The sequence below is a fragment of the Colossoma macropomum genome, unplaced genomic scaffold (assembly GCF_904425465.1).
Source record: "Colossoma macropomum unplaced genomic scaffold, Colossoma_macropomum, whole genome shotgun sequence".
In the NCBI taxonomy this organism is placed as follows: Eukaryota; Metazoa; Chordata; class Actinopteri; order Characiformes; family Serrasalmidae; genus Colossoma; species Colossoma macropomum.
The window spans coordinates 18,071,477-18,088,533 of record NW_023494808.1 but is presented as its reverse complement, the minus strand read 5'-3'; the positions used below and the strand labels follow the sequence as shown (position 1 = coordinate 18,088,533).

The 17,057-nt window shown below is 38.7% G+C and overlaps 2 protein-coding genes across 2 annotated transcripts; both read right to left on the bottom strand.

Annotated features, from left to right (window-relative positions):
- Positions 1-272: 272 nt before the first annotated feature.
- Positions 273-10,133, bottom strand: LOC118798375 (P2Y purinoceptor 8-like). The gene is made up of 3 exons (XM_036557806.1): positions 9,710-10,133; positions 6,281-6,539; positions 273-4,652 (listed from the first exon to the last, which is right to left on the bottom strand). Exons 2-3 carry the CDS (start codon positions 6,512-6,514, stop codon positions 3,852-3,854), a joined length of 1,035 nt encoding a protein of 344 aa, XP_036413699.1. The 5' UTR covers positions 6,515-6,539; positions 9,710-10,133; the 3' UTR covers positions 273-3,851.
- A 758-nt stretch (positions 10,134-10,891) lies between these two features.
- Positions 10,892-16,479, bottom strand: LOC118798089 (chromosome alignment-maintaining phosphoprotein 1-like). Its single transcript, XM_036557427.1, has 4 exons — positions 16,076-16,479; positions 14,140-14,315; positions 13,910-13,978; positions 10,892-13,118 (listed from the first exon to the last, which is right to left on the bottom strand). Exons 1-4 carry the CDS (start codon positions 16,383-16,385, stop codon positions 12,036-12,038), a joined length of 1,638 nt encoding a protein of 545 aa, XP_036413320.1. The 5' UTR covers positions 16,386-16,479; the 3' UTR covers positions 10,892-12,035.
- Positions 16,480-17,057: the final 578 nt, after the last annotated feature.

The window sequence follows — 17,057 nt, the reverse complement described above, 5'->3', positions numbered from 1 at the left end:
TGTAACGACAGCCGCAACCCTGCATGTTTTCATGCAACCCACCATTTAATGGGACATAGAAAAATAACAAGTAAGCACTCATTCCTGGACTTAGCTAAAGCAGTAATGAACGACACTTCTTTTCCACAACTGGATATTTTGGCCGTAACCTCGAAATACAACAGTCTTGTGAAAAATAATTTGGAATGAGTGATTTTTTCCTCATCAAATCTGACCCTCTGACACCACTGCATGCTTTTTGATATTTTTAATATCTCCATATGAAATACACAGAAGCAAAAAATGGTCATTATTCATTAAAAATGAAATAGCTTTTAAAAATAAACATAATATTAATGCAAAACACATGTCCCGCAGGCCAGCGCATAACAAAAACTGAAATTACCTGAGGAACATGCTGTACATTTCAAAAACACATCATTTAAAGGTTGGACACATTAACAGAAACACCACAAGAAAAACACTAACATGCTAAATAGCTAAATCAGATTTACAAAGGCAGCTAAGCAGATGAGTCATATCTGGTTGAATAGTTAACAATAAACATCCGCTGTTAAAGACTGGATTTGTGCGTTTTCGAAAATACATGAGGCAAGCAAATGACGACATATTAGAAGGCCCTGCTGCATGTACAAAAATGTAAAATATGTAATTGTCTTTATAGAGCTATCTCAAAACTTATAGTTAAACATGACCAACTGAGTCAGGAAAGAGGAACAGTTTTTACAAGTCAATGCTAAAAAAAGGGCCTCATAAATTAGCGCAAACCTAATTCAGCATCTCCGTGACCCAGTTTCAATGAAATGCATTCTTTCTGTAAGAAGCACAATGCTACCTTGCGCAATGAAAAAGAGGTATAATCTGACTAATCATCTTTCACCATTCCTACATCCAGATGTGTTTACATTGGAGAAAGTCAAAAGATGCTTTCGAACCACGTCTGTTTTCAACTCCGAAAGCGTGGATCCATAATGTCACGAACAGCCACCTCACATTGAGTCATAAGGTCTAATTCTATGCATGGTTAGATAATAGTGAATGAATATAAAGCCACTTTGCAAGATCAAAGAGCCATTTCGCCATCAGACTGTAGCAGTGCCCTCTTGATCATTGCGTATAATAGCTGCATTTTATTTGGCCTTCGCCATTGTTCAAGATCCGTTTCAGTGAGGCTGAGTTTTGCATCGTGCTGGGGTTTGAACTTGTGGGTTGGCTCAGGTTCCACAAGCTAGATCTCTCTTGGGTGCCACCTCTGGTGTAGTACCGGCCATTTTCGGTGATTTTGCCTTAGCTGCTTCGACCTTGCTGAATCAAGTTTTTGTTATTGTAAAAGCATGAAACTGTGTAGGGCTCTGTGGGCTCGAGCACAGACCACCTTAAAGAAAGTTACAACTTAATTTTACGAAGGTTTTAATAGCTCCGAAACAGGAGATTGTCTGTCCAATGCTCTTCTTTCGTTAGAATGCTCTCAAATCAGAACTATGCAAAACTTTAGGTGAGACGCCTAACCTGACATTTGCCTTCCTCTAAAGCAGTGGTCTCCAACCCTGATCCTGCAGAGCTACCTTCCCGCAGAGCTTAGTTTCAACCACAATTTGTGCCATACCTGTTCCAGCTAATAAACCTCTGTCCAAGTCACATCAGTCAAATCATGGCTGGATCAGATGTATTTGAGTTAGAGGACAGGGCAGCTTATTGGATACAGGTCGGAACTAAACTAAGGGAAGGTAGCTTTCCATGACCAGGGTTGCAAACCACTGCTCTAAAGACATGCTGTAAATTAAATTAAATTTAATTTAATAAAATATTTCTTTGATCTCTTGCTCTCCGAAATGTCTGGGCACAGGTCTGAACTGTAGCCTGTGTTGAAAACTAACTAAGGACATTACTAAACAAACTTATGAATGGTGATTATGAAGCAAAATGCTTTGCATTGCCTCCATAACTAAAACCTCTCAACAATGTCTCCATGGGACATTTTCTGGAGCACAGAGTGTGAAAATTTCCACCTCGAGCTCTCAAACACTGGATTCTTTTCCTTTCAGGATGGTATAGTTCAAGAATGACGTAAATCCAATAATGGCCGAAGGTATTCTGCAGGCAATGGGTGCTCTGCATCTTCTTAAAGAAATGGTTGGGCCAATCAATCTTCCACTAACTCTAGATGTAGCCAGTCAGCGAAGACATGTTTGGAGTCTAAATGTAGTTTCTTTAGTTCAGTACTGGAGCTACAAGGCTAACGTAGCTAGTAAACAGCAGAACACAACAGTTACCAAAATGGATTTTGTAAAAAATACGTCTCCAAAACTCCTCTCAGCCATCTTAAACTGCAACCAGGTCTTCATTAAGGTTGCAAAGACTTGCTGATGTGGTTTAGAGCACTGTGAGCTATAAAAATAAACTAAACTTCACCGCTATGGGTAGCCATTTTAGACGACACCAGAGCTGGTATTCACAAAGCAGGACTGATCTTAGATCAGATTGCTCTGTATTTTTGACTGTCACTGTCTGATTCTAAATCTGCAGTCTTGCTCCGGTGGTCAGGGCAAAGCAGCCATATCAAAAGTGAAGCGGACACAGTTGTCAGTAAGCAACAGGGCACATACTGCTGGACACAATTCTTGAAGAATGCTTGCTGGACTGTATATTATACATAAATCTGAACATTGCTATTTGTACTTCCTAGAATCCTTTCTTTAGTTCTGGGTACATATGCACCACGTCATCCACCACTCCTGTTAACAGCACATTTTTCAGATTGCTTATCATACCTAACCCTTCCTGCTCAAATTGTTCTCTAAAATGCATATTTACAACATCAGTTACTATGAAAAACTCTAGTACTCAGATGAGTATGCAATGACGTTATGTTTGACAAAGCGACTCTCAAAGTTGTTGGCCAGGAATCAAACCTGACTCCCAGTCATGCTGGAGTCAAAGAACTGACTTTTTGGAGTTGACACCCCATCACTAGAAGCAGTAAGTGCCAAACAGGAGGCGATACATCTCTGACTGAGCAGTTATGTTAGTCAACAGAATATATCCACTAGCGGATGACTGCTGTAATAGCAAGCTACTACTAGCCAGTTTTTTTCCTGACTCAATAGTTTTTGACAAAATATTTTTAATACCAGAACGTGGTCAAATTTTACATGTTCTTATTTTTTTTAGTCAAGGCAAATTTGCCAGCCAATTTAATCCACTCTCTTAAACTCATAAGACTTTGTGCAATGCGTTTGGTCTGGTTCGGCCTACGCTGCTTAATTGTGATTGGCTGGGTCACCGTTCAGTCAGCCAAGTAACCTATACCTATAAATGCTATTAATCTTAAAAGGGTGTTTTTTCCTCAGTGATTTGTGATTGCCAGTCACAAGTTCAATTCAGGAAAAACGCAGTGTGTGAAAAGTGTGTGGACAGAATCTCTTGACTGTGAGAGTGCAGGGGACATGTCCCCTTCACCCCCCCCACATCTGCTGCATCATTACCCGTGGTGGTTTGTGAATACAGACAGTCTAAAGTGGATTCCCCCTGGATGTGGTTTGAGTGGGTTGAGAGAAGTTTTGGTGATATATTTTTACACAAACAATTTAGGCTATCTGGGTGACTTTTGAGTTCTAGTGTTTGTTAGCAATATTAGCCTCAGCATTCAAGTTATAAACTAAATTTGGACATGTCTTGGCTACATACAGGGTAAGTTGGGAAAATTTGATATTTCACCAAACCATTTCTTTAAGTACTTTAATTTCATTGCTATTTACATTATTTTGTCTGCCCGTTGTCTGAGCACCACAGAAAAAGCTCCGCATTCTCATGTAGCCCTCAGAAGCAAGTAATCTTTTTACAGCATTTCATTATTGACTTATTAGGGCTCTACTGTCATTTTGATTTCCTCTGGTGGCACTGGGCAATTCAGACAAATTTGAGGCAACAGTCTCCTCTCCCATGTTACTGGGACAGCAGTTCCACCGGCCAAGCACTCTCCACAGCGCTTGCCGGAGCTCTCTGGAAGCAAGATAGTACACAAAAGGGTCAAAGCAACAGTTGAAGCTGTTAAGACCCAATGTGAGCTTGTAGTAGGCATATATGCCATGGTTTTTGCTCCGATAAACCATGTGGATGGGCTGGACGATCATATTAGGCAGGTAGCATGTGATGTAGCAAAGGGCCGCAACTATCACCAAAGTCTGTGTGCGCTTGTGTGAACGCTGGACTCCTGCATCAAGCGTCTGTCTCAGGGCACGAGCCACTGCACAATAACAAGCAACTAAAATGATCATTGGCAACACATTGAAGAATAAATATATGGAAACAAAGTAGAGATATCCTTTCCATCCTTCAAAAACTTTTTTAGGAATCACATCAAAACAGGTGGTAACATTGAGCTGAGGAATAAACCGAGTAAAATCATGCACGAAATAAGGCATCTGGAAGACAAGCATAACAGCCCAAATGAGGAGACAGATCAGGATGGCTTTTCGGGTGCTTCGCAGATGTTTGGTTTTCAAAGGGTGTACAACACCGCAGTATCGCTCCAGAGCTATGGCACAGGTTGTGAAGATTGAGCAGGTCATATTGCAGTAGAAAGCAGCTGTTGAAATTCCACAAGACACCTTGCCAAAGATCCAGTCATTGCGTTGAAGATGATAGCACACCTAGAAAAATCAGGGAAGTGACTGAACTGTCAATTAGTTGAAATTAAGCAGTATGATGGTATTTTACATATTGTTTGTTTATCTAACCATGTCAAAGGCCAAATGTCTGAAGATAAACATGCATAAGAATCACTGACATATAAGGTTTTAGTTAGGATTTAGACCTCATCATGGCAGCATTTTTGCAGATAGTATACAACCAGGGCTATGTGTATTTGTTTGAACTTGTGAAGACCTGAGAGGTGACACTCTAATGGCTGTTAACTGTTTGTAAACGTAAATGTAAGTTTCTGCAAGCACAAAAGTAAAGTGTGGCATCCCCCAGGGCTCTCTTGTAGGACTACTGCAATTTCTATTATATATCCTGCTGTTAATGCTATCCATTAATTTAGCATTTGCTTTCACTGCTATTACAATGACACATAGTTGCTTGTATCAGCCAAATCAGATGATTTGAAAAAAATAATGTTTTTAATGCCAAACAATGATGAATGCTCCTGCAAAATTTAAACAAAACAGACATGCTTTTACCAAAAGCTTCTAGAAACAAGTTGTCTGTTTATGTTAATGCCATTTATGGTGGCCTTTTATTTGCATTAAGTATAGCTGTGAAACACCTTGGTGTCACTCTTAATTCTAATCTCACTTGACATATAGATGACTACTAAAACACGCATCCTCCATCTAGAAAATCTATGTTGAGAAATGTACTTCACATGATGTGGAGAAAGTAGTTCATGTTCTCTTTAGGTTACACAACAAATTAAACGACAAACTTAAAAAGCTCTAAATGGCCTTGGCAGGTAACTGAGTGAACTCATCACCTATTATGAGGTTCCATCCTTTCTTCTATCAGATCTGTGGAATAACCATCCTGTCAGTGTTTGGTTCTCCTACACAGTCTTATTTTTTAAAATAGGCTGCAAACCTACTTGTTTATTTCAGCCCTTTGGTGACTCGATTCTCTCTTCAGGTAAAAGGTGAAGGGCTATCTTCTGGGTGTCCTTTTCTGGTTAAGCTGTTGTACAAGCGTTGGTCTTTGATGGCTCAGGAAACTTAAATGTGATTCTCCTAAAATTCCTTAGTTACTCAAGGCATGAAAACTCAGAATGTGTGACTACTGAGATCTCTACTGAAAGATTAAGATTACAGGAGTCTTTGGTACATCAGGTAACAGACGCCTGCGTTGGGGAGATAAAGGGTCATCCTACACACCCAGAAAGAGCAAGGCCAGCTATGTTTTCTAGGACTCCTGGCCATGTGTGGCTGTGGCAATGCTGGAGATCAGACAATGAGTCAACGCTTACATGGCTGCACCACTCAGCAGCCCTAGGTAACTTCTGTCGTTAGCCATTGGCATATGCCACCCATCAGAGTATCTCACTTTTACTCATGTATGACTTTTATCACAACTCAGCTATCTGCTGTTGTTCTGGGCTGTTTTGAGTCTAGGTTCCTCTGAAGGTTTCTTTCTCATGCTCTTAAAGAGCGTTTCATTTCCGTTATTGTCCTCAGCTTGCTTGTTAAGGGTCCGGACTTTCTGTAAAACTGCATTGTATTAAGATCTGTTGTGTTAAAAAAAATACACATTTAAATAAAATAATTTTTTAAGAAGTGTTTGTTCTTACTTGCAGTGGTAGCGTGATGCTGTAGAGCAGATCTGCAAGACAGAGGTTAATGGAATAGATAATTGTGGGAGTTGCACGCTTCGTAAGGCCACAGAGAAGAATGAGGGCGATAAGATTGCACGGAGTGCTGATAACAAACACCATGATGTAGATGATAGGCAGAGCAACAGTCATTAGAGGGCTGACCAGTGCGTCCAGTGTGGCATTGTCTATACTTTGAGAGGAATTGTTCATTTTGGAGCAGCTGGAGTTTGTGGATCTGAAACAACACACAAAAAAACAAACAAAAAAAGTGAGCATGTATCCTCAATGGCAATGTTAATACATATTACTCTATAACTGCTCCTAATAGGTTAATATCCAATAGGCACCCTGCCATGCACTTTACTGTTGAGTTGCACAACCATTTTTATTTTGTTCACAAAATAATCAACTGTGAAAAATTGTGCCTAATGACACTCATAGACCTGTGCTTTGTGTATATTGTGTGTATGTCTATGTCTATATAAATGTGCACAATACAGTGCAAAAGTCTTAATGTGTAAAACCATTTATCTGGACATTTATTTGCTCAGAAAAATTAAAAATAGAATTAAAACAAACAAACAAACAAGACACTGTGATTTGATGTCTATCGATGTGTAAGCTTAATCATTTCCAAAGCTCTTCTCGAGGACGTCCCGTATTTACAGTTACCATCCAATACCTTCTTCAACTAATCAATCATTCGTTCCATTAAATCACAAAGGAATTTAACCTGTGTGTTTCTAACTGTATTTTACATAGTAATAACTTATATATATATATGCAAACAATTCTAAATTTATACAGTACAGAACACAATTCTTAGGCAGCTGAGAAAATTTTATTAAAAAGCTATTTATTCAGACAGTGAATGTTTTTGCTCAGAAAAACACTAATTTTAGAATAAATACAAATACCTTTAATGCAAAAAAGGAAAAGTTAAACCATTTGCAGATCCTTATCTAGATCATTTAAGTACTATTAGATTATTAAGTATAATTTGTGGTTATCATCCAGTCCCTTGTTTGGCTCAGTCAATGCATTATTAAGCTAAATCAGGTTTGCTGGTGATGCATTTCAAGAAATTTGTATGATGGCCGAGGGCATCGAGAAGAAATCAGGAACTAAACCTGCGTTCTTCTAACGGCTCAAAAGATATCAGCTTCTTTTTAAAAACTACTACTGCTAATATTAAAATATTATATGTTGTATTTACATGGAGGAACACAATGATTGCCCATATAAACAGTTTTAAACATTTTGCCTAGGTGCCCAAGACTTTGGCGCTGTACTGTATATAAAGCTGACACAAATGCATCTGAATTTAGTCTGTGTCATACATAAAGAGATGTGGTAACCATGGGAGCAAATAAATGTCGTCATTTTTAAATAAATAACCGTATGTTTTCTCCAGAAATTAGTCATACCTCCACAATGAGACACCAGCGCACCCGTTTAGAAAGCGCTATCTTTGGTGTCACTAGCTAGTCTTTTACGGAAAGTGGAGGTAATAGGGCAGTAACAGCCCGGCTCAATTTACAATTTACCTATATTTCTATTTACTGCATGAAATATCTCCCCAAATATTTTGGCTAGCACTTGTCATTTGGTCAAACCTGATCATAGGCACAAATTAAGAGTCCAAGACTCTGTTACAGTTAATCAAGTGTTCAGAGTAAAACAGCTGCGGCAAAATGTTTTGATTTTAGTAAACAAACTGACTGTAAAAGATTTACTGGGATCCCTGATTATATAACACAGATTTTTTTTTTTATTTATATGTAAGTTGTCTGAGAAAATATGAGAAAAGGCAAACTTTGTATTTAGTAACTACTTTGTTGCAGCCCTTTGTCAATATAACAGCACTAAACCTTCTCATTTAATGGTTGAGCTGGTAGAGCACATATACTCGTTTGAACACCCCCAGTCAAATGACACGTTTTGTTGATTTTTTAAGTGAAAATATGTGAAAACATCCTCTACAGAGAACAACTTAAATATGACAATTTTCTGCAGATTTTAGTGGACGATTTCTATTTATTTGCTGAGTTTAACACATTAGAATAAATAAAACAAAACATCAATGTGCCACAACTTGACATTTTTTTCCCAAATGGTAAATTCAATGAATAAACAGTAATTGTGCATTATAATGTGCAGAAGCGTGTTCACAGTGAAGGACGTGTAAGCTTATTTACACTTATAACACCAGCAGAACATGTTATTTAACAAGGGGTGCCCACACTTCTGCATACGACTGTATAAAAGTATCTTGGGCGTTTTCTTCACTGTAAAATCTCTCCAGATTCTTTAGTCTTTGTACCATAAGTTTTCTGTAGCTTTTTTTTTAGAATTTATACTTTGTTATAATACAACTATATTTATATTTTAATGACTGCATTTTTTTATATTACATTTATTTTAGAATGCAGTCTTGCAGACAGCTGTAAGGCATCCTGTGGGGTAAACGTATCAGGTAGGTTTCCCTGATGTTTTTCGCACTCAGTAAATATTTGTACAGACTGTATATTATTATTTTAACAAGGCATTTATGAGCAAAGGTGGGGGTTTACTTTAACGAAATCTCAGACATGCTAATTTCTTTTCTAGATATGACTTGGTTTTCAGTGATTTTACCACACATGAAATGAGCTGGCGCTGAGTTTGTCAAATTGTTACCTACAGAAGCTTTCTAAAAAGATTATTTATATTAGTTTACAGCTACGAAGTCAAGCACTGGTGTGAATTCTATTTTCTTCTTTATTAATTTGCTCGTTTAATGTTATTTTTTTTTTTACTGAGTTTAATATTAGATTGGGTGGAGTCATTTTAAACATGCCTGATGGGATCTCAGTGATCAAAGGAGAAATGTTCTTGAAGGGAAATTCCATTCACATATTCACACATTTTGTTTTCTCATCTGTGACCACATAGGAAACTAAAATGGAAAACACCACAACGTGAGAATTTTTTTTTTTTTTAGAGAAGTGTCCTCTACTACTCTACTTTTCATTTCTATCGCCCAAGGCAGCTGTTCTTCCTCTAAAAATGCACATACGCTAGACACTGTTTGAAAACATGTTGTGGAAACTCCTCGTGATTTCCAGTTTCTTGAACAAAACAAAGGTAAACAAAAGGAGAACAAGCTAAGAACTGAGAAGTTTCACAGTATCATCTGTGAATCTACAGACTTATGCAGTTAGTTTATATACATATATGTTTATATATTTATATATTCATCTACATAAAGTTTCCCTTTTACTGTAAAGCCACATGCAAAACTGTACAAAGCAGTTTCATGCTAAAAAAATAAATAAACAACAAAACTCTACCAGAGATATTTACTACTTAGGAGATACAATTTACTATTTAAAAGGCAAAAAACAATGTGAAATAAAAACATACCCAAGAAGGCTGAGGAAAACCGTCTTAATATAAATTACGCTCTATCAGATTACAACCGCGCACACATGCTTGCTTGCTTCTCAGTTCACATGGCTTGATAAAGTGGAAGCAATCTCTGGAAACGCCTCTGACTGTCAGTCCTGAATCCCCTTCCGATGTGTCATGCGCTTACAAGTTTATTGAGGAAAGTAAACTCATACTTCGTTAAAAAAAATGCAAAGAAATACATCACTAGTGTACCATATCAACTGTACCCCCTCCTCATCAGTGGTAAATAAACTGTCTGTAGCATAAGGGGGCGTTTCCTAAGCAAAAGAAGCCTAAAACACAGAAAGACCCTGAACATACTGCTACTGAACATTGGGTTCCACAGGAAGTTACCATTAATGATGTCACAGCCAGGAAACCACACCTGTCAAGAACAAAACCCTCCAAACAGACTCATGCTTGAACCTACAAAGCTGTTTGAAGCTGCGTTCTCATATTAAATGTGATTATCCATTGCATTTACTAATTTACAATCATCTCAACTCACAGTGTGTCATTTTGAAACTGGACGACGTGACTTGCTGCACGAGCACACAGGGCCATTTTTCGCTCAGGCAAACACAAAAGTATAGAGAATGTCAAAAACCCGCATCAAAGAACTGAAAGGTTATCGAGTTAGCAAAGCTGAAATTTGGTATAGTTCCTAACCTGAGAACCTCTCTATGTATAAAACAATAGACAAAAAAAATATATATTTTTTAAAACTGAAATAAAAGATTTTTCTGTGATGCTGAATGTTGTAGAGATTACATTCAGTGGGGGTATAATGCAGTTTATAGAATTAAATGTAATGAATAAAGATCAATTTTAATATATGACAACATGCATTTTTTATTTAAACACTGAAAAGACTGAAACATTAACACTGTATTTGCTAAAACAGTAGAGGTACTGACACACTACACTCGTACACAAACACAGCTAGTGTAATAATAGTGTAGATAGCTATTTGACAGTAACTGCTACAAAACCATAATACTACTCAAACTAGTACTACTGACAATTCATTTCCCACAGAGCATCCAACAACTGAAGCCCCAGATGAAGACAATATACAGTTGTATTTAAACATGTGGATCAAGTCTGGTCATGTTTGATTTTCTGAGTGAAAATAAGTGAACACATCCCCTACAGTAAACCTGTTTGCTGAGCTTTAACACACTGGAAAAATAAAATACATTAAATGTGCCACAACCTTTGTACATGCCAAATAAATGTGGCATATTTACCATTTGGTATATTATATAGTTATATTGTTATACTGAGTTCAGCAAAATAAAACACAATGTGCAGAAGTGTAGATGATGTGTACTAATTTTCATAGAGGAAATCAACATGTAAATTATCCAGGAAACTTGTGCATACTACTAAATGTGCTGGTTTTCGTGACATCACGAAAACAGTGAACCCAAAATGGGCTGTTTTTGCAGCTTGGCCTTCATTTATGGACTGAGGAGTGTATGGTACCTTTTGAAACCTTCTGAAAGTGTTTCTGTATTACATTATTCTATCTAAAAAACAAACAAAACAAAGAAAAAAAATCCCCATTTGGTCTTCCATGATATGGACCCTGTAAAACAAAAAAGAGAGAGAGAGAAAAAAAGGCAGTTTTGCCCCCCAAAACGATGAGAAGGGCTACAACAATAACAAACAATGTCTGGCAAAGGCGATCAACCTTTATCAACTACAAATATCTATTAAGGTTATATAACCATTGTCAATGAACTGTGTACATACGTATAATAGCTTTTTTCTTAAAACAGCAAAATGCTATTGTGAGTAGATTCCTTGACTTTCTTATTACAGCTGAAGATAATACCAATAAAACCCCATATACTAAAACACTTCACTAAGGCAGTATCACTGGCAATTGAATTAAAACACTACTGATTCTTTCTCTGTTTTTGAGTGAAGACGTTTCACCACCTCATGTAAAGGTGTTGAAACAAGTCCATAGCTCCCATAGGTTTCCATTCGAACAATGCAGTATAAAAGACATTTACTAGGATGTAGTGTTCAAAAATACTGGCAACATGAACAACAAAGTTTAAAAAGTTCTTGAAATGTTAAAAAAAAAATCTCATTCGTTAAATACTGTTCCATGAAGAATAATCCACTGAAACGTTCTTCATTGAACCAAAGACGTTCTTCTGTGGCATCACTCCAAAGAACCCTTTTTGGCACCTTAATTTTTTTAAGAGTAAAGAAGGAATTTCAATTTAAGCCAAAGCTCAATGATCTATAAGCACCCTATTCCAACATTCTCCAATTGCCACCCTCATTCCTTTTCTTCAGTATCCATGTGTCCTTCAATCTCACCCCCCTCCTCTCCTCTACAGTTATTGAGGTGACGGCGGATCCCTCGAAGGAAATTGGACTCAAAAGGGCAGAACGGGCACTGGTACAACCCTTGTTTATGGAACAGTTTAACATGTTTGGTCAGCAGGGTTTCCAGCATGAAGGTCTTCTTGCACTCTTTGCAGGCATGCGGCTTGGGGACGTCATGCTTCTGGCTGACGTGGTACAGTAAAAAGCCTTTCTTCTTGGAGCGCCACTTGCAGAACTTGCAGTAGTAATAGCGCGTGCTCAAGTGTTCAGTGTATTTCATGACTGCAGCATTTTTCTCCTCTTTAGCTGCCTGGCTGCTGTCTAACTCGTCCTCGTCCTCCTCTTCGTCGTCGTCATCTTCGCTGCAAGACGCAGAGCTCCGCTTCCTCTTTAACAAGCTGCTGGAAAAGTTGGAGTCTTCGTTTGATCCGTTCGAAGCTCCCCCTTCAATGCTCTGTCCTTCTTCTGTTTTAAGAGTGTCTACATCCATCAAACTGTCGGGTTGCATCTTGGGACTAGGGACCTTGTCCCGCTCACTTCCTTCCCCATGTCCAACCTCAGATGAATCTGAATCTTTGCTGTCCTTACTGGCTCTGCAGCTTTCCTTGGCTTCGTCAGATTTCTGCTTTAACCCCAAAGCTTCATCCTTCCGTAGTGCTTTGCCAGAGAAGCTGTGCTGGACCAACAGGTGGTCGAACAACTTGCTGTAGTCTTTGGACGTGAAGAAGCAGATGTAGCAGTGGAAGAGCTTGGCTGTGCGCTGGTAGAAAATAACTTTACCCAAGCGGCCCACAGATACATCTTCACAGTGGAGGGGATGCTGGGAGCCAACATGGATTTGAAAAGAGCATTTGGTGTTGCACTGGAAGTAGCAGTATGGACACTGCAGGTTACTGCCTCCATTTCCAGAGCTCATCATCTGCTTCTTGAAGTCTGCTGTGGTTGAGAACTTAGGTTCCATGTCCTGAGCTTCTCTGACAACATGAGTTGCTTCTGAGATTCTTGCATCATTGATGGCTTTTTGGGGTGCTCTCTGAAGAAAAAAGAGAAAAAAAAACAAAAAACAAAAGCGCTATTCAATATCAAAACAAGCCAACACGGCATGATACCGCTCTGTTTATGTTCTAGCTAGAGTATGGTGCAAAATTCTGAGACCACCCTTCATTAATTTCATTTTCAGTCAAAATGCACAATAACTGTCATTCATTTCAAGAGATATTTCTGATTCCTTGACTTTCTCATAACGGCTAAATACCAATAAAAACCCATACATTAAAACACTTCACTAAGGCAGTATCACTGGCAATTTGATCATGTTTTAGAACAATAGTGTTTCTTTCTCAGTTTCTTAGTCAAGAATTTTCACCACCACATTTAAATGTTGAAACATGTCTACAGCTCCCATAAGTTTCCATTCACACAGCACTTAAAAGAAGACAAAGATGATATAGGACTCTGAAGTTAAAAGGTTCTTGTGTTAGTGTTCACATCTCATTAACAAAAAAAAGAGATGTGGAAAAATATCCCTGCAGATTCCTTTGTAAAAAATCTCCCAAAAGAGTGGCAAAACGTTGGACACACTAAATACTGAAAATGTTGATACTATATTTAATTGTCGATGCTTCTGTGTAATTTTTTGTTAATTATACGTATTCTGTTTTTTACTAATGCTGAAAAAATGAATAACTTGTACTTAAGGTCTGTTTTGACTGTAAATTAAATAACTTACGGGTGGTCTCTGACTTTTTGCACAGTACTGCATGGTTTTTATTTATGTGAAAATCACAAGATAATATCAAGAACAGTCACGTTACTGTGCCTTACATCTAGATAACCAGTTGCGCAACCAGAACTTCCGTTATCCATTTTTACACATCCGTCACATGCGTCTACCTAGAAATAATAAATAAACGAAAGAAGAAAATGTATTATTATTCATGGTATCTATTATTATTTTACATTTTACTACACAATTCTTTATTCAGTGCTGTACTTTCTCTTCAATTTTTTTTTTTGTTTTTTAAGAACATAAGAAGCCTAAGTAAATGCCTTACCCATGTTTTTATGCGATTCGACATATCAGGCCAGTAATATCGTGCTGAGATGATATCTTTTGTCTGCTGTGTGTCATAATGATAACCACCATCACTAACATGGGAAGCTGTAAGAACTGAAATGATCTCCTCCTCCGTTTCCAGCACAAGTCGTTTCAGTCCGTCGAGTCTTCCCCCTTGTAAAACAAGAGCTCCAGCTTTAGGCCACGAGTACATGACGAAAGATCAAATATAGTAAATTATTGTCTTTCACTCTAGGCTTAGTTAAATAAATCATGCATATTATAATGAATTACCAAATAAACTAGTGTGCCAAAAAATCAAATGTTTCTCACGTGTTCTCAAGTTTTTAATGTTTTGCCATTGACTTACGATGGAATCAATCACATATATAGAGACATATGCAGGCAATACTTAATAAATAAAAAAAGCATTCAACTTTAAATATATTACATACTTTTAAATAGAGAATATACACTCACCAAGCACTTTATTAGGAACATTTCCTTGTATATACACTTATTGTCCATTGTATCAGCTCCACTTACTATATAGGAGCACTTCATAGTTCTACAATTACAGACTGTAGTCCATCTGTTTCTTTGCATACTCTGTTTGAGCCTCTTTCACTCTGTTCTTCAAAGGACCACCATAGAGCAGGTACTATTTGGGTGGTGGATCATTCTCAGTCAGTGTGTGTTGCGCTGGTACGAGTGGATCAGACACAGCAGTGCTGCTGGAGTTTTTAAGCACCTCAGTGTCACTGCTGGAGTGAGAATTGTCCACCAACCAAAAATATCCCACCAACAGCGTCCTGTGACCCCTGATGAAGAAGCCTACAGTAAGTGAAATTTAACCCTACGTGTCTTTTTTCACACTTAAAAAGATGGTTCTTCAGTAAAAAAAAGGTTCTATTTAGAAACATGTATAGTTCTATATGGAACCATTTCATGTTCTTTGCATGGTGAAATGGTTCTTCAGATTGATAAAAAAATGTACTGTATGTGGTTCTACACGTTTGGATCTATACAGCACCAAAAAGGGTTCTTCTACTGTCACACTGCCAAGCTTGTAACAACAGAAGAATACTTTTTGGTGCTATATAGAACCATTTTAAAAAGTTTTTTTTTGGTTAAAGAACCACATACAACAGGTTTCCCATCATAAAGAAGAACAATTTCACCAAGCAAAGAACCATTCACGCCATGAAATGGTTCTATATGGTACTCACGGTTCTAAATAGGGCCATTCCCTTCACTACAGAACCATCTTTTTTTTAAGTGTGTGTGGAATAAAGCAGCGCTGGGTGCGTTCAAGTGTGCTAGCAGCTAATGTAGTTAAAAGAAGCTAAGCAAAAATGACAGCGGTGTGTCTTTCTCACATCTGGTAGTGATATTTAACATTAAATAGTGGCCACACGAGGTGTGAAGTAAGCCCGACACACCACGGGTCTGCACCTTCGGTGCCGTAATGAATGCATGGCTGCAGGATCTCACACACAGACGTGCATGCTAGCTGCCTACGTTAGCATGTTGTCTGAGTAAGGAGCAGGTAGCTAGCTTGCTTGCTTTGTTCAGGTGAACAGTTTTGACTGGGAACAGCGACTGCAGCTGGCTAAATAACGGCGTCGCCCGTCTGAAAACCCTAAATGTCGTGCATTTGTTTCCTGTGAATGACATTTGTGAAGTTAGCAGGGAAGCTAATTGTTTTCACAGCTTTCTCAAAAACCTCAACAATGAATCGGATAGCCTGCAGCAGCTGCAGCTGCTAGTTAGTAGGAGGAGGTCCACGGTTGAGAGGTTGGAAGCTGAGCAGAGCTGTTACTGAGCCCTTTTTGTGTCATTTATCTCCGCATCTCGCTCGTTTTCTGCGTTTTCCCGACGCCCTGGTCCCTCTTCCCTCTCCCAAACTCCAGCTCCAAACCTCGGCTTCTTACCGACACCGTAGTCGTTCCATTGAAACAGCACCGGCACGGCGCCCTTTATCAGCCTCCGCCTGCCGCCGTACTCCGTTCGGTCCTTGATATCTTCTGGCCTGAAGTGTCGGCTGCAGACCCGAGTATGAGGTGTTATTGTAATGTTATCCCGTCGTATATTGATTATCCACGCTTTCCTCAACTCGTCATCCGACGGGAAAGCGTGGAAGCTGAGCACCGAGTTGTACTTGGCGGTGGCTCCACACAGAGGAACACAGCAGTACTCTGAGGAGAAGCTCTCGCGCCTCTGATAGTACGTCTTTTTGGACATGGTGATCTTATTAAGGTCAGAGCACAGTTATTATTATCGCTGTGCCAGAACGCTGCATGTATTAAACATGTATACAAATGGGTCCCACCGCAGTATCAGAGACCCTCCCCCAGGGGGAGACAATAATCATTGGTCTACAGCGCTCAACGTCCTGGGGTGCAAACAGGGGGTGCATTCCAATCGCCCTAATAGTTCCCTGCGAAGTGGGGACATTTTAAGGGAGACATTTTAAGGGAGATTCCAGACAGAGCAGGGGTGTCCAATCTTTCATATGCATGTCGGGGCGGTAGTTTTCAGTGGGTTTTAATGTGGTTTATGTGAGAGATAAACAGGACACTGAGGCTGTGAAATGAGTGTTTATTAGCAACAGCTGGATCCTGTAGGCGTTGGCCTATGTTGCTGGTGTTTTGAACTCTGCCATGATGAAAATAGCATTGGGCCTCATTCACCAGCCATTCTTAAGATGAAATTTCCTCTTAAAACCCACTTACACAGTTTTCACAAAGGTTCAAACATTCACCAGTGTTTTCTTTTTTGGGATTTGTTCTTAGGTAAGAATAGAATTTTTGCACCTTTGTGCTCTTGAACGTGCGAACAACTCTGCGGTTCAAGAACACATCATGAATCTGACATAGACTTTTTCTTAGGACTCTTCTCAAGAACAAATTAAAA